The following is a 17,551-nucleotide window of genomic DNA, read 5'->3' as shown; positions in this document are numbered from 1 at the left end:
CACCCCGGTTGACCTTTAAGTGACAGGGGTCTCCGTCCTTTAGCCTACAAGTGGATGCACGGGGAGCTGAAGGGCAACGTGGCGCTCCAGTACCTGGCGTGGATCAGCTACCCCATGATCTTGGTGATGTTTGCTTCTCTCTTCTGTCACCTGGTTTCCCCGCAGGCTATCGGTACGCCCCACTCCGACCTTTCAACCCCTTTCCTCCGCGTCACAAGATGTTTACATCCCCCCCCCCCCCCTCTGGGCTTCAGGTTCCGGTATCCCTGAACTTAAAACCATCCTGAGGGGGGTGGTTCTGAAGGAGTATCTGACCCTGAAGGCCTTCGTCGCCAAAGTCATTGGCTTGACAGCAGGCTTGGGAAGCGGGATGCCACTGGGCAAAGAGGTAAACATCTGGAGTGTACTCGCCGGACGGAGCTCGATTTTGAAGCGACAGTGATACCTCGGTTTACGAACCCCTTGGCTTACGAACTTTTCGCTTTACGGACGTTCAATTTATGAAAATCTGACCTTGCCATATGACCTTTTTATCGGGATACACGCAGAGCGCTACAATGAGTGATGTGTCATTCGCGAACGAGCCCGTTATCCTCACAAGAAAATGGTAGCCGGCTTGTTTTGGTCCTCTATTCCCCGCCCCCAGTCGTCGGTTTAAGCCACGTGATTGGTCAAGAACGCAGCAGTGAGGGGATGTGGTATAAACATTAAAAAGACAGGCAGACGACAGAGAGATAGAAAACGGTGAAATTTGGACTCGTTTCAACTTTGATAGTTCAAAGGCAGAGTGTAGACTGCATTTATTGGTGTTTTGCATTTGACTAAAAATATCATACTGCGTGTTTTGGGTATTTTAGATGCTATAAAACGTTTTTCTGATGTCAGTTAGGAAACAAAAAAGTGACGTCAGTTTAAAGGACAACCAACAAGTTGTGTCCATAATTTGTAAAATCTCTTCAAATGACTTCTACTGAGGGTATTTTCCAAATATTTTCACCCCATATCGCTATATTTTACGTTTGAAGACTCGCGCTGAATATTCAGGAAGTCTTGTTTTTGAGTTGGTGACGAGTCCGTACGTGACGTCATTGAAGGAACGCCCCTGACCGAAAAAAAAAGGCACATTGTAGCAGTCCTTCCATCACGTCAATGCATTTTGCTGTTCTTGTTTGGTCTGAAAACTTCGTGTTGCACCAAAAAGAGGCAGAAGAGGGCGACAAAGTTCCATGTAAGGAATTTATCAGCCTGTGGAAACGGGCTGATTAATTCCTCACACGGAGCTTTGTCGCCATTTTCTGCCTCTTTTTGGGTGATACATTTCCCCCCCCCAATGTTGCCTCAAAATGGCACGGAATAAATTCTTTAATCGATTGCAAACATGTATGCTTTCCTCTTCAGAACTATTTGAATCATATTCATAACTGCATGTGTAACAAGAAAGCATCTTCTCCGAATCTGAAGCCATTGTTTTGATTCTCAAGCAATGCAAGACGTCTTGGCGGTGACGTCACGAAATGGGGGCGGGACTTTCTGAAAATGCCCAATTGGCAGCTCATTTTTTTTTTGCAGATTTTGGACACTTGAAGTCATTTTGATTGGTGTTTTGCATTTGACTAAAAATATCATACTGCATGTTTTGGGTATTTTAGATGCTATAAAACGTTTTTCTGATGTCAGTTAGGAAACAAAAAAGTGACGTCGGTTGTCCTTTAAGGACTTGGATCAGTACCAAAGGTGAATAATTTTGCCAACTAGGGAGGGTAAAACACGATTTTCATCGCAGCCATCATCGCTTCTACTCTACTATCTTCTTTCCGCGAGTTTCGACAATCATAAATCATCATCTCTTCTTCTTTTCCTGACCGGCTTCCCTCTCGCTGATTATTCAAGTCCTCCAAAGGGAGTGCATTAGTACCCCCAACACCAACACCGCCACCGCCACCGCCATCTTGTCATAGTAGCGGCGGAGGCCATTTTCCCTCCCGGCAATTATCCCCCCTGATGGATGTGTTTCGATACCGGCGCGACCCATTTTCTCAACGCCGCCGTTTGTGTTTTGTATGTTTCTGTCACCCGGCGCCTCCCTCAGGGTCCGTTCGTCCATATCGCCAGTATCTGCGCCGCGGTGCTAAGTCGCTTCATGTCCATCTTCTCCGGCGTCTATGAGGTAAGACGGAGCCTCAAGGGCAATACGCCGAACGACTTGACGTGTGCCGTTTCTGTCCCCACCCTTGTGCTCTCTGATTCGTTCATTCAAACTGCCCCCTACCCCCGCCTCACTTTGCTCTGACTGACCTTTGAACCCCAAGACTGGCTCCCATAACCAGGACCTGCTGGTGTGTGCGTGTGCTGTGGGCGTGGCCACTTGTTTCGCTGCTCCAGTAGGAGGCAAGTCCCATCCGGGAAGGTTTGAAACGGAACTCAAGATGTCCGTCTTGATGATTCAAAACAATAAATTGGACGTACTCATAATATCAAAGGAACAAATATGGATATCATTTTTAGTTGGGGAATTCAACTACCATATTTTTCAATGTATAAGGCGCACCAAGAAAATGGCAGCCGACTGTTTTTGTCCTCTATTCCCCGCCCCCAGTCTTTGGTTAAAGCCACGTGATTGGTCAAGAACGCAGCAGTGAGGGGAGGTGGTTTAAACATTAAAGAGACAGACAGACAGAGAGACTGAGAAAATGGATAGAAAACAGTGAAATTTAGACTTGTTTCAACTTTGATAGTTCAAAGGCAGAGTGTAGACTGCAAGGTTAAAATCCCCATCAGTCAGGCTCCGCAAATAACCCGCACAAGCCATCGGTACACTTGATGCAAAAAGCTATCAACCCAGCTAAACAGCACACAATTGATGAGGCACAAGGTAAAATTATCGCAGAGAAAGTACCTACAAGCGATCATTCGTCAAGATGGTGAAAGAAGAAGGCTATGTTCCTCATCAAGTGTTTAATCCTGATGAAACCGACCACTCCATTCCACCGAGCCATCAACAACCATCAAAAAGGTAAATAAAATGACTTTATTATATAGTACTGTTTTTTTTCTTTAATTATAATACCATAGCACGTTTGTTATACATAAAATAAGGTATATTTTGTGTAGTTTTAAAACTTAGAAAGTAGAAAATTATGTTTTATGGGGACCTGGGAACGGATTATTCTCATTTTAATGGTTTCCTATGGAAAATTAATTTTTGGGATACACACTTTTTGCCTTACACACACTGTCTGGGAAACAATTAAGTTCGTAAGCCAAGGTATGACTGTACTTTGTAACTATTGTTTTGCTGTTGTGAAATTTGCCTTTCCTATGTTTTACATCATATATATATTTTTTTTAAATGGCTGTCCCTTTAATGCCAAAGCTGCTTCACAGATGCATGCGCTCCCTTCGCTCTCCCGTTGCTGTGTTGTTTCCTCACATCTTTATTACCGCCCCTTATAAAAATCAATTGAACGTTATTTATTCACTTTATCCAATTTTGCTTCCCTACCACCATCCTCACCTCTTTCTCTCCCATCAACCCCCTGAAACCCATTTCGCCTCCCGCCCTCCCTTCCCTTCTGTTGTCTGCGTCAGTAGAACCCTTACGGTTACACAGATATTCTGACTGTTGGCTGTGCCGTTGGGGTGGGATGCTGTTTCGGCACTCCGCTCGGAGGTACTGTACAACTTTGCAATGGTGTCGGCTGTCCTTTAAATTATACAGGAAGTGAGTTGTCACATGGCTGCGGTGGTGACTTGTGATAAAAGTTCGATTCTTTCTGTCACTGAAATTTCTATCTCATATCAAATTAATGTTAATTTGTTCAAAACACATTTTTACAAGAAAAGGTCACATTTAATCTCTCTAATGTGGTATTCGTTAACATATCGAGTCAAGTTTGTGAAATTCAAAACTACTGTTTTTGCTGGTGTACCCACATAGGCCACTGAGGGGCAGTGTAATACCGGCATGCAGACACAAACGAAGAAGACGAGTTTTGTTTCTTCTTCTACGACAACTTCTGCCGCCTTCTCTTCCACTCACTCGCTGCTGCTTTAAAATGTGTCGATTTTTGTCGAGTGTAAATTAAATATAAGTTAGTGTTAATTATTTCCCATCTTTCTAGACGTGTCATTCCATCGTTTTTCTCGAAACGTCTGTTGCTTGTAAAACCCTGATGAATTATGCCAACATTAGCATGTCAATGACGTTTTACTACTGTGTTAGCATTACGGTAAACGAACTTTCCCAACGAAAATATGTGGTTTGTAAAGTCACGTGTTTAATTCGTTTTTGTTTAGTTTTAGTGTACAGTTTAGTTGCGAGTGTAAATAAGAAACTCGAAGCTCCATTTTGGAAAAATTGAGAGGTGACATAGCAAAAAAATTAAAATCAGACGGAATCATGGCTCGTATTTCGAAAACATTGCAACCCAGGTCACTCGTATCACAAGGCACAACGCTATTAACTCGCAGCCAAACCACGAATGTGTGTGAATGCATATGTCTACTTAAGACCGCACTCGTGCGTTTAGTGGTCCTCCTCTTGTGTATGATTATACCCTCAACTCCCCAATATTTTTTGTCTCCCTCTGACTTTGCTTCCCTGACGTTTTCCCCTCTAATCCTTCCTTCTTCCTCCCCCCCTGTCCTCCATCCCTCCTCTTTCTCCCCCTCCTCTCGTCACCACCAGGGGTGTTATTCAGTATTGAGGTCACGTCTACCTACTTTGCAGTGAGGAATTACTGGAGGGGATATTTCGCCGCCACATTCAGCGCTTTCATATTCAGGGTGCTTTCTGTGTGGAACAAGGATGCCGGTGAGACGCAGTTCACACACACACACCACAAATACTGCAGTGCTGGCATTTTATTGAAAGTAGCCAAATCCTGTATTTCCCCCCTTGGGATTCTTGTTTCATCAAATCACCTGACGCATTACGCTATACCCGTATTGATAACTTGTGTGTTGGTTAACAGCGTTACCCAGTAAAGTGACTCAAAGTGACAAATTATTTTAGTTTGTATTGACATTAAAAGACATTTTTGGAGGATATTTGATTTAATTTCTTCCCAGATGGGCACAAGTTGAAATTTAGCATCTGAAGACTGACATTTTAGTGATGAAATCACAACGTAGTCACCCACTGACAACATGAAAATGTAACCTTTGAGTGTTTGTGAGCAGTCAAGGCGTGATTTGGCTGTGGAATGAATGAGTAATCCAAACAAGCGTATAATTTTCTCTTGAAGAAAACAAAACAAAAATACACTTAATAATAATAATACATTTCATAAGGGCCTTTCAAAACTGTCAAGATCACTTTACAGTCAGTTTTTCTGTGGGTGAGCAGCGGCAGCCACACGCGCCAGCGTTCACTCAACCCAAAATAACGCAAAAAGATAGTAAGCTAGTTAGCTAGCTAATAAATAGCTAAATAGCTAATAGATAGCTCGAAAGATAGCCAGCTAGCTAGATAGATAGATAATAGATAGCTAGTGAGATAGCCAGCTAGATTAATAGCTAATAAATAACTAGCTAGCTAGCCACCTATGTAGCGAGATAGCGAGCTGGATAGATAGCTAATAGATAACTAGCTAGGTAGCCGGCTAGATAGCCAGCTAGATAGATAGTTACGTAATAGATAACTAGCTAGGTAGCCAGATAGATAGCGAAATAGCGAGCTAGATCACGAGATGGCTAGATAGATAGATAGATAGATAGATAGATAGATAGATAGATAGATAGATAGATAGATAGATAGATAGATAGATAGATAGATAGAAATGAGTGAAGAGAAGAAACCTTTCACACACACGCACCACCGTTACTTCACAGCAATGACCACGGTGGGTGGGAAAAAACATTGTGTTTATTGTATTGTATTGTATTCCCTCTCGGCCAGTCACCATCACGGCTCTTTTTAAAACCAACTTCCGTATGGATTTCCCCTTTGACCTGCAGGAGCTTCCAGCCTTTGCAATTATCGGGTAAAGTGCGTGTTTGTGTGCACGTGTGTGCATGCGTGTACATAATTAAATGGAAACGGATCTCTCGGGTTTCAGAATCTCGTGCGGCTTTCTAGGGGCCTTCTTCGTTTACTTGAACAGACAGGTGGTCCTGTTTATGAGACGACCCACGGCGCTTACGCGCTTTCTGACGAAGCAGTGAGTACACACACACACACACACACACACACACACACACACACACGGCCATTTGAGAATTGGATTAAAGTGACTAACATACGCAAAATGCTTTATGTGAGCAGATGTTGAAGGGAGACATTTTTATGTGTGTGTGTGTGTGTGTGTGTGTGTGTGTGTGTGTGTGTGTGTGTGTGTGTGTGTGTGTGTGTGTGTGTGTGTGTGCAGTCGGTTGATCTATCCAGGCGCAGTCACGTTGATCATCGCCACCTTCACTTTTCCTCCTGGATTTGGGCAGTTTATGGCGGGTGAGGTGAGAAAGACTGACTCATCGCTCTCCATTCAATCAAAAAAAAAAGAGTTAATTCCTAAATTATATGAATCTGGAGTTATATGAGCTTGAAATGAAGACAGCTGTACAAAATATAATACAATATTGGTTTATATCGCGCTTGAACAACAGGTGAAGCTGGAACAAAGCGCTAACATGGAAAACGGAAATGCTGCCTCTGAGTGGAAAAGAAAACATTGCCAGAGGCCATAGCCAGCGCTTTATCGGCACCCAAACAAGAAAAAAAACAAAACCCGAACAAATTCGAGAAGGGCGGTCTACGTTTCGTCTTGTCATGTTTTATTCATGGTTTTGTTTGCTACTTTGGACCTTTTCGCTATGATCTCTGAGCAGCGCTTTATCGGTACCCAAACAAGAAAAAAAACAAAACCCGAACAAATTCGAGAAGGGCGCTCTACGTTTCGTCTTGTCATGTTTTATTCATGGTTTTGTTTGCTACTTTGGACCTTTTCGCTATGATCTCTGAGCAGCGCTTTATCGGTACCCAAACAAGAAAAAAAAACAAAACCCGAACAAATTCGAGAAGGGCGCTCTACGTTTCGTCTTGTCATGTTTTATTCATGGTTTTGTTTGCTACTTTGGACCTTCTTGCGCTGATGTGTGAGCAGCGCTTTATGGGCACCCAAGCATGAAAAAACAAAACTTGAACAAATTCAGGAATGGCGCTCTATGTCATATTTTCAATTCCTGAATACATTTGTGGATGGCAGTGAATGAGTTAAATTCTTGTTGTGAAGTACGCGTTCACCATAACTAGCCAAATCAGCTTGAATTGTTATTTATTTACCATATTTTCTGGAATATAAGGCACACCTTCAACGAATGACATACAGTGATACCTCAGCTCACGAACTTAATTGGTTCCCAGAAAGTGTGTGTAAGGCGAAAAGTTCATCATCCAAACATTTATTTCCCATAAGAAATCATTATAATGAGAATAATCTGTTCCCAGGTCCCCTTAAAACATAATTTAGTTGAAAAGTATATTTTATGGAAACCCGGGAACGATTTATTCCCATTTTAATGGTTTCCTATGGGAAATTCATTTTTGAGATACACACTTTTCGCCTTACGCACTCGGTCTGGGAACCAATTAAGTTCGTAAGTTGAGGTCTCACTGTATTTTAAAATGTTTTCCATACATAAGGCGCACCGGATGATTAGGCACATGGTCAGCTTTTGAAACAAATATTTTCTTCTAGGTGAACTTTGTAGTGCAGAAAATACGGTAATAAAAAAAAAAAAATCATCAGTTAAATGGAAAATCTTGTATCTTGTAAACGTTACGTCATTTCTGTTTTGAGCTCCCGCCGTTTGTCTCCAGCTCACCCGTGACCCCCAATGAGGACAAACGCCATTGAAAATAAGCGAATGGACTCATTTGTTTTATAGTTTGGGCACGTTGCACCGTGACATCATTTTTCTTGTGTCCTCCCGGTTGCCAAGTTTGGCTAGCGGGGGGGGGGCGGTGCGACAAGAGCGATGACAGCAATCAACATTCTGATCAAATTAAATCAAACCTTTCTCCGAGATTGTCATGATCTGGTTGGCGACCAACGGGGGGCGCTGTCTGCCCCGCCTACACCTGCACAGGTGCTGGTCGTCCCGATCAGATTGGCGACCAGCGGGTAGCGACGTCAGCCCTGCCTGCAGCCTCGTAGGTGCTGGTCGTTTAATCATTGACACTTAAAAGGACACCCGGCACGACCATCCGGTGCCGGTTTATTGTTTGTTTGCGGCATGCATTGTGTATTGCATTGTGCTCCCTCCTGCCTGTTTTTTGGGATCCGCACCCGCCATCACCACCTCGTAAACCATGACAGAGATGACTTTTTTTTTGGGGGGGGGGGGTTTACCATCAAACGTCATCATGCACTCTCCCGTCCTTGGCAGCTCATGCCCAGGGAGTGTATCAACTCCCTGTTCGATAACTTCACCTGGAGTAAAATCTCGGCCTCGGCGCCACCGCCGCCAGGCCTGGGCCGCTCGGCCGTGTGGCTTCACCCTCGGGTCAACGTCTTCGTCATCCTCCTCCTCTTCCTCGTCATGAAGGTGAGCAAGTGCGAGCGTGCATGTGAATCATGAGATGAAAAAAATGTTTTTTAAAAATTCCCGCTTTTTGTGTGGCAGTTCTGGATGTCAGCGGTTTCCACCACCATGCCCATCCCATCGGGCGCATTCATGCCGGTCTTCATATTAGGTACCAGGATTTATTATTATTATTATTATTATTATTATTATTATTGTTATTATTACTGCCACCCCACAAAAAAATTATCAAGAAAAACACACTTCACACTGTTTAATGTGTACGAAATGATCGATAGCTACCTACATAGCTATGTAGCTAATAAATAGCTAGCTATTAGCTAAATAGCTATCTAGCTAATTTGTAACAGACAATAAGGAGACAGAATGAACTTAACACAACAAGCTATCTAGCTAGCTAGCTATTAGCCAGCTGGCTTTCTATCTATAATAATAATAATGTGAGACTAATAAAGGCATATCCAATCCAATAATAATAATACATTTGATTTCTAAGCGCCTTTCAAAACTCTCAAGGTCACTTTACAGTCACAGGATCAGTTTTTCTGTGGGTGAGCAGCCGTAGCTACATGCGCCAGCATTCACTCAAACCGGAAGTAACTCAAATGAATAGAAAGCGAGCTACCTAGCTAATAGATCGCTACCTAGATAGCGATATAGCTAATAGATAGCTAGCAAGATAGCTAACCAGTCAGGTAGCTAGCTAATTGATAGAAAATAGATAGCTAGCTAGATAGCTAATAGATAGTTAGCCAGTCAGCAAGATAGCTGGCCTGTCAGCTAGATAGCTAGCCAGTCAGCTAGCTAGCTAATTGATAGCAAATAGATAGCCAGCCAGCTAAATAGCTAATAGATTGATAGCAAGATCGCTAGCCAGTCAGCTAGATAGCGAATCGATAGCAAATCCTGTGACTGTAAAGTGACCTTGAGAGTTTTGAAAGGTGCTTCGAAATCAAATCAAGTATTATTATTTTAATTTTAATATATATGATTTTTTTTTTTTTGTAGTTAGCAGCTGCTTACCGTGGTTAGTATTCCTTGGTCGGTCTTTTGCAGCGTACCTCTCGCTTATCCAGGAGCCGCTTTCGGTCGCCTGGTGGGGGAGATCATGGCGACTCTGTTCCCGAATGGAATCGCGTTTGACGGCATCGTCCATCGCATCCTGCCGGGAGGCTACGCCGTCATTGGTTAGTCGCGAGATTCTACGTTGTCCTTCACGCTTGACTTTCTGTCTGAAATTGATGTGTGGCCTTTGAAAGATGACTGTGATTTATTAATTTATTTTGATTAACTCATTCACTGCCAGACGGTGTGCAAAAATATGTCCACTACGGTGCCAGGATTTTTGTCATTGTCACTCAAATTGCAGGACCCACAGAATATTGACTTTTATGATTACATAAATATTAAATACGGCGTTAGAAACCATAAACTGTCTTCTTTTGTTTAAAAAAAAAGTTAATTACTAAGTTATATGGTTTGGGAGTTATCTGAGCTTGAAATGGGGGTGGATGTACAAAATACAATAAAATACATCCATATTGATTTATATAGCGTTTTAACAACAGATGAAGCTGTTGCAAAGTGCTAACATGGAAAAAAGGGAAATGCCGACCCCTTGTGGAAGGGAAAAAAACATTGCCAGAGGTCTAGCCAGGACCTTATCAGCACCCATGCAAGTAAAACCAAAACTCAAACAAATTCAGGAATGGTGCAAATGCTGCCCTCTTGTAGAAGGGGAAAAAATTGCCAGAGGTCCGACCAGAGCTTTATCGGCACCCCCCTTGCAAGAAAAACCAAAACCCAAAAAACAAATTCGGGAATGGCAATCCACGTCATGCTTTTCAATTCCCGAATAAATTCGGCAATGGCAGTGAATTAGTTAATTGGATTAAAAATAAACATTAAAATAATTTAAAATTGGAGCCCCAGTGGATAAGTGGTTGGCACCTTAACCTCACAGTGTAAAGGTTGCGGGACTCTGGTCCCCATATGTAGATTTAGGATGTTCTCCTATTATTTAAAATTATAATATATTTAAATATATTTAACATTTTATTTTCTGTGTCGCTCTATCTCTTGTTTCTATTTATAATTGTATTTTATTTATTGTATTGTATTTATAATTGTATTTTATTTATTATTGTATCTGTGCTTGTCTGTGACTGTAAAGTGTCCTTGAGAGCTTTGAAAGGTGCTGAAATAAAATCTATTATTATTAAATAAAACGAATTTATTATACAGTACTGTTTATTTATTTAATTACAATACAATAACACATTTATTATACATAAAAGAAGGTATATTTTGGGTCGTTCTAAGGCTTATTTCGTAGAAAATTATGTTTTATGGCACAGGTGTCAAAGTCAAGGCCCGCGGGCCAAATCCGGCCCGCCACATCATTTTTTTCGGCCCGCGAAAGCAAATCAAACTTGTTAAATTCCATGATGATTGCTAAAATCTGAGCCAAAATGTCATATTTTTGGATGTCAACCACAATAAAAGTCATTATTCTTGACTTCAGATTTGAAAACGAGTTATTCATTAATTTGCTGTGTGCTCTATATGTAATATTTGAAGGGATTTAAACATTCTAATGGGCTCCCCAAATTCATAACGGCCCTCGAGAGGAAACCATAACTACAATGTGGCCCGCGGCAAAAAATGACTTTGACACCCCTGTTTTATGGGGACGTGGGAACGGATTATTCTCATTGTAATGGTTTCTTATGGGAAATAAATGTTTAGAAGAAAATACAATAACACATTTATAATACATAAAATAATGTCTATTTTTGTGTAGTTTTAAGGCGTATTTAGTAGAAAATTCTGTTTTATAGGAACCTGGGAACGGATCATTCTCAGCTTAATGGTTTCTTATGGGAAATAAATGTTTGGCAGAGCAACTTTTCGCCTTACACACACTTCCTGGGAACCAATTAAGTGTGTTAGCTGAGGTATTACTGTATTGTATTTCGAATCAACTCAACGATAATCAGTCCACCTTCAGGGGGAAATACAGAAAATATCTGGGTGAGAAACTGAAATCATGAGCATTTTCACACCCCCAAAAATAAACGAATGAATGGATTAATACATAAATGAACGAATGAAGTGTCAAAATACAAATGGGGGGCTAAGCAGATATTTTGCTTTCACACCCCAGGCGCGGCCGCCATGACTGGAGCGGTCACCCACACGGTTTCCACGGCGGTCATCTGCTTTGAGCTGACGGGTCAGATCTCCCACATCCTGCCCATGATGGTGGCGGTCATCCTGGCCAACATGGTGGCCCAGGGTCTACAACCTTCGCTGTACGACTCCATCATCCAAGTGAAGAAGCTGCCGTACTTGCCTGAGCTGGCCCTCGGGCACATTAGGTAAAGCGGCTAGCGCTAGCTCGCCTCCGCGCGCTACCGTTTAGTCACGTCCGTGGTGTTCCCCGTTAGCAAGTACAACATCTTTGTGGAGGACATCATGGTGCGCAAGGTCAAGTTCTTGTCGTTCCACTCCACCTATCGGGAACTCAATCGTCTGCTGGAGACCACGACTTTGAAAACCATCCCGCTCGTCGACGCCAAAGGTTAGCGAAACGTCGTACACTCCGATGTCACGTGACTTCGTCATCGGATAGATGTCGAGCTAGGCTAACTGCTCCTTTCACACTTGCAAAGAATCCATGATTCTTCTGGGCTCCGTCGAGAGGATGGAGCTCCAAGCCGCCATCGACTGGTGGCTCTCCACGGCCAGGCGGGTCTTTCAAGGTCAAAGTTCACCGGGCCAATTCTCCGAAGGCGAGAACGAGGGGACGGCCCAAGTTGGGAAAATGGCTTTCCGGAGCGCACTGGGGATGGATGAACGTAACGGACCCGTCTCGTTACCCGGAGATCAGGAACCTTCCAGCAATCACACGAGCGCAGGTACAGCAAAGAAGCGTTCGGCACCCTCTCTCTGACATGCTATTGTTCTGCAAAGCTAGCTAGCGAATAGATAGCTAGCGAATAGATAGCTAGCGAATAGATAGCTAGCTCCCTGTTTTCCATGTTAGCCTTTTGTTCCAGCTTGTGTTGTTGTTAAAGCGCGATATAAATCAATATTTTGGACAGCTGCCCTCATTTCAAGCTAACATAACTCCAGACCCATATCACTTAGGAATTAACTCTTTTTTCTGATGAAAGAAGAGAGTCTAAGGTTTCTAACGCTGTATTGAATATTTATGTAGTCATGAAGCGCGATATAAATCAATATGTATGTATTGCATTGTATTTTGGACAGCTGCCCTCATTTCAAGCTAACATAACTCCAGACCCATATCACTTAGGAATTAACTCTTTTTTTCTGATGAAAGAAGAGAGTCTAAGGTTTCTAACGCTGTATTGAATATTTATGTAGTCATAAAGCGCTATATAAATCAATATGTATGTATTGCATTGTATTTTGGACAGCTGCCCTTATTTCAAGCTAACATAACTCCAGACCCATATCACTTAGGAATTTGTTTTTTCATGCTTGGGTGGCGATAATGTTTTTCCCTGCCACAAGGGGGTAGCATTTCCCTTTTTCCCATGTTAGCCTTTGGTTACAGCTTCATCTGTTGTTAAAGCGCTATATAAATCAATTTGTATGTATTTTATTGTATTTTGTACATCTGCCCCCATTTCAAGCTCAGATAACTCCAAAACCATATAACTTAGTAATTAACTATTTTTTAATAAAAGAAGACAGTTTATGGTTAGCGCTTTTTTTCCAGCTTAAGCTGTTGTTAAACTATTTAGACAGCCACCCTCATTTCAATCTCAGATGACTACAGACCCATCTAATTTAGGAAATAAGTGTACACATTTCTGCACACCATCTGGCAGTGAATGAGATAAATTAAAGCGTTATATAAACCATCATGTATGTATTGCATTGTATTTTGGCCATCCACCCCCATTTCAAGCTCAGATAACTCCACATCCCATAGAACTTAGGAATTAACTATTTTTTCTGTTCAAAGAAGACAATTTTGGGTTTCTTACAGTGCATTGAATGATTATGTCGTCCTAAAACTCTATATTCGGTGTTTTTCCTGGAATTTGAGGGACAATGACAAAAACCCTGGCACTGGAGTGGACACATTTTTGCACGTCTTGCAGTTTATATCACCATTTTCTTTTTCTACGTTCGCCTCCACAGAAAAAGGCGAAGCACCGTCCGTTCGGAGGACCCTTCAGAGACTCTTTTCCTCTTCGTCATCGACTGGAACGACTGACGCGCAGGTACGTCACCCCCTCCCCCCTACCCTTATCATTTTTCTGGACCTGTCCAAGATGGCGTCGGTTCAATTGACTTTATTCCCCCTTCCAGGAAACCGCTCCGCCCACTTTGATCGACACCATGTCGCCAGACGAGGTAAAACAAACTCCGCCATTAACTTTAGCCGCTAACACGTCAAGTCGCCGTACGCTAACCGCTTTGACCCGCGCTAGATCAAAATCTGGGAGGAGGCCGAGTTGGATAAGCCGATCGATATGGAGCAGATTCGGATTGACCCCTCGCCCTTTCAATTGGTGGAAAGAACGTCGTTGCACAAGGTAACGAAACGCCACGTGCGGATGACGCGACGGTGGGGCGCGTGATCGCGATACGACGTTTAGGACGTGTTTAAGAGCAGCCAAGCGAGCGGAATGATGTCACATTCCAATGTGGTTAACACTCACCGCACGGAGTTACAGAGACCCCTTTTGCCCCCCCACCCACCATCCCCTTCTTGTCTGTTGTTACTCAGACCCACACTCTGTTCTCTCTGCTGGGTCTGAGTCATGCCTACGTCACCAGTATCGGCAAGCTGGTGGGGGTTGTCGCACTCAAAGAGGTAAGAGTCATTTTTTTTCTTGGGGGTGGGGGGCTTTGGAGGACCAATCTGTGTGTGTGTATGACAGTTTGGACGTCTTGGATGTACGCCATGTTGAAATGAGAATGAGTAGGTGGTGGGGGGGGGCACCTATGTAATGTTTTTCACCATGATTCACTGCTTATTTGCATTTGTTATTTTTTACTTTGGGCTTGTTATAATGAGCACTGAATATTCTTATCATTGGAATGTATTCTTTATCCTCTGCGAAGAATGACACATATCATGGCTGCTTTCACGCTGCAGAGCCCGATGCCCGATTCAGTTTATTTTTGATAAATGTGATCTTTTTATCCAGTCACATGACAAAAAAATGAATTACCGTATTTTCCGGTGTACAAAGCGCACCACAGGCTCTCGTGTTAAGCCGAAGAAGACACAAAAGAAAATTACGGTCGAGCAGAAGAAGGAGATCATCGAAACCCCAATAATTGACAATATATAAATTACATAAAGATGAATCCATTATTATAAAGTTGCAGATTGTGGTCTGTAACATGAGAAAATAACCCAAGACATGTTCTATAAATAGCCTAAAAACAAATACAGTGATACCTCAGTTTACGAACGCTTTAGTTCATGAACTTTTCTCCTTACGAACATTAAATTCGCAAGCATATAGTCTTGGCTGACGAACTAGTTTTTGGCGGACGAACCAAACCACACAGCGCCATGGTGGCTGGCGGACTACTTTTCCACACCCCATTTGAGTGCAGACGTGGTTTGTTATCAAGTGGAATACTTTTGCTTTTTTTCGGACTGAAAAAGACCCCATCACAGGCTCGTGTTAAGCCGAAGAGGACACAAAAGAAAATTACGGTCGAGCAGAAGAAGAAGATCATCGAAAAATACAAACAAGGTGTGCGTTTGTGTGACTTAGCGTACCAGTATGCTAAGTCGACCATCGCTATGTATGGCTAAGGGTGTTTCTGTGTTGTCTAAGCAACGGTCTCAGGCAATAGAAGAGGTTGAAAAACTTCTGTTGATTTGGATTAACAAAAAGCAGCTCGCAGGGGACATTGTGAGTGAGGGTATTATCGCCGAGAAAGCATGGCAACTTCACTCGGATATCATCGAGAGGCAACTACATCAACGACCATCACAAAGGTCAATAAAACCACTTGATTATACAGTACAGTTTATTTCTTTAATTAATATGCAATAGCACATTTGTTATATATGAAATAAGGTCTATTTTGTGTACTTTTAAGGCTTATTTAGTCAAAAACTACGTTTTATGGGGACCTGTGAACAGATTATTATCATTTTGAATGGTTTCCTATGGGAAATAAATATTTGGAAGACGAACTTTTCGCCTTACACACACTTTCTGGGAACCAATTATGTTCGTAAGTTGAGGTAGAACTGTATTAAGTTTGGAAAAAAACATGGAAGGTGCGCCTTATATAAGAAAAAGGTTTGAAAAGACACCATTCATTGGGGGTGCGCCTTATACACCGGAAAATACGGTAAATTGTCAAATGTGCCACGTAGCGCTTCCGTGATGCCACGCGCTCTTGCACAACAATTTGACCATCGGTGTCCTTTTCTTCTTCTGTGGTTTTTAGTTACAGAAAGCCATCGAAGGCTCGACTCGGAGCGGCGTGAGGCTCCGCCCTCCCTTGGCCAGTTTCCGAGACGCTAACAGGAAAGCCAAAAAGCAGCAGCCGCCATCTTCCACCGCTTCCTCCCCAACGTGGGACCGGGACCTTTGGGGCGAGGGGAGCAGGGCGGACGGGGACACGGAGACAAAGGACGATTTACCCGCCCACGATGCCCCGTCCTCGCCCGGCTCGCCCGTCCTCCCCCTGTCGTCCCTGGAAGAGGAGCAGGAGTGCGAGGAGTCGGATGAGCCCATCTAAGAAGTTCAAGTCAGGTCACAAACTCACAGCAGAGCCACTTTTTTAAAAAAAAACTTTTTTCACTCTTCCAATCTCAGGTTTCTTCCTGTGTCTTTTTATAAAACTCTTTTGACACCTCCGTCCTTCCGTACGATCAAGATCTGCGTCCACGTCGGCTTATTTTTAGCTCCACAAAAGACTTGCAGCGCTTTAATGACGACAATGAAATGATGCTGAGATTGACTTAATGACGTCGATCTTAACGACGATTGACTGTTGACTGATTAAGGTTAATTTAAAGGACAAGCGACGTCTCCGGACAAGTTGTGTCCATAATTTGTAAAATGGCTTCAAATGACTTCGACTGAGCGTATTTTAATAAGATTCCACCGCATATAGCTATACTTTACATTTTAAGACTTGCGCTGAATATTCCGGAAGTCTTGTTTTTGAGTCCTCACCCTACGTCACTGAAGGAACGCCCCTGACCGAAAAAAGGACACATTGTAGCAGTCCTTCCATCACGTCAATGCATTTTGTTGTACTTTTTTGGTCTGAAAACTTCGTGTTGCACCAAAAAGAGGCAGAAGAGGGCGACAAAGTTCCATGTAAGGAATTTATCAGCCTGTGGAAACGGGCTGATTAATTCCTCACATGGAGCTTTGTCGCCATTTTCTGCCTGTTTTTGGGTGATACATTTCCCCTCAATGTTGCCTCAAAATGGCACGGAATAAGTTCTTTAATTGATTGCAAACATGTATGCTTTCCTCTTCAGAACTATTCGAATCATATTCATAACTGGACGAGTAACAAGAAAGCATATTCTCCGAATCTGAAGCCATTGTTTTGATTCTCCAGCAAGTCGAAGACGTCTTGGGGTGACACCACGAACAAGGGGGCGGGACCTTCTGAAACTGGCCACTTCCTGTTTCATTTCTTTCCAAATTTTGGACACTTTAAGTCATTTTTATTGGTGTTTTGCATTTGACTAAAAATATCATACTGCGTGTTTTGGGTATTTTAGATGCTATCAAACGTTTTTCTGATGTCAGTTAGGAAACAAAAAAAGTGATGTCGGTTGTCCTTTAAATGTATAAATGGATGATTTGTTATGATCGCTTTGCTCAAAATGGACTCATAACGGTCTGTGATTTTTTTTTTCAAGATAATAAATGGGGGGGAAATGGTGCACATTTGTTTTTACAGTTTTTATTTCTTTCAGGCTCATCCACTTCCAGAAAGGAAAAAAAATAGCAGACACGAGACATTAAAT

The 17,551-nt window shown here is 42.5% G+C and overlaps 1 protein-coding gene across 6 annotated transcripts in view; it reads left to right on the top strand.

The window, feature by feature from the left end:
* The window catches only part of clcn1b (chloride voltage-gated channel 1b), a 34,489-nt gene that overhangs the window by 9,247 nt on the left and 7,691 nt on the right, over positions 1-17,551 (top strand). For 2 of the 6 annotated variants that reach the window (XR_016115369.1, XR_016115367.1), the window contains exons 4-22: positions 44-172; positions 255-388; positions 2,090-2,167; positions 3,592-3,670; positions 4,688-4,813; positions 5,900-5,984; positions 6,060-6,161; positions 6,369-6,453; positions 8,386-8,544; positions 8,623-8,692; positions 9,618-9,728; positions 11,708-11,921; positions 11,991-12,124; positions 12,216-12,461; positions 13,720-13,802; positions 13,891-13,935; positions 14,013-14,117; positions 14,312-14,398; positions 16,006-16,308. Coding sequence is in view for 3 of the 6 variants with exons in the window: in XM_088999171.1 (XP_088855297.1) it covers positions 44-172; positions 255-388; positions 2,090-2,167; positions 3,592-3,670; positions 4,688-4,813; positions 5,900-5,984; positions 6,060-6,161; positions 6,369-6,453; positions 8,386-8,544; positions 8,623-8,692; positions 9,618-9,728; positions 11,708-11,921; positions 11,991-12,124; positions 12,216-12,461; positions 13,720-13,802; positions 13,891-13,935; positions 14,013-14,117; positions 14,312-14,398; positions 16,006-16,299 (2,366 nt within the window). In the remaining 3 variants the exon portion in view is untranslated. Of the gene's footprint in view, positions 1-43; positions 173-254; positions 389-2,089; positions 2,168-3,591; positions 3,671-4,687; positions 4,814-5,899; positions 5,985-6,059; positions 6,162-6,368; positions 6,454-8,385; positions 8,545-8,622; positions 8,693-9,617; positions 9,729-11,707; positions 11,922-11,990; positions 12,125-12,215; positions 12,462-13,719; positions 13,803-13,890; positions 13,936-14,012; positions 14,118-14,311; positions 14,399-16,005; positions 17,470-17,551 lie in introns of those variants that run through there. The other 4 variants (XR_016115368.1, XM_088999171.1, XM_088999170.1 and 1 more) reach the window with 3 other exon arrangements.

Source organism: Hippocampus bargibanti, linkage group LG06 (assembly GCF_051943395.1).
Source record: "Hippocampus bargibanti isolate YZ-2025 linkage group LG06, ASM5194339v1, whole genome shotgun sequence".
In the NCBI taxonomy this organism is placed as follows: domain Eukaryota; kingdom Metazoa; phylum Chordata; class Actinopteri; order Syngnathiformes; family Syngnathidae; genus Hippocampus; species Hippocampus bargibanti.
Note: the sequence above shows the minus strand (reverse complement) of the source record. Positions and strands in the feature narration are given on the sequence as shown.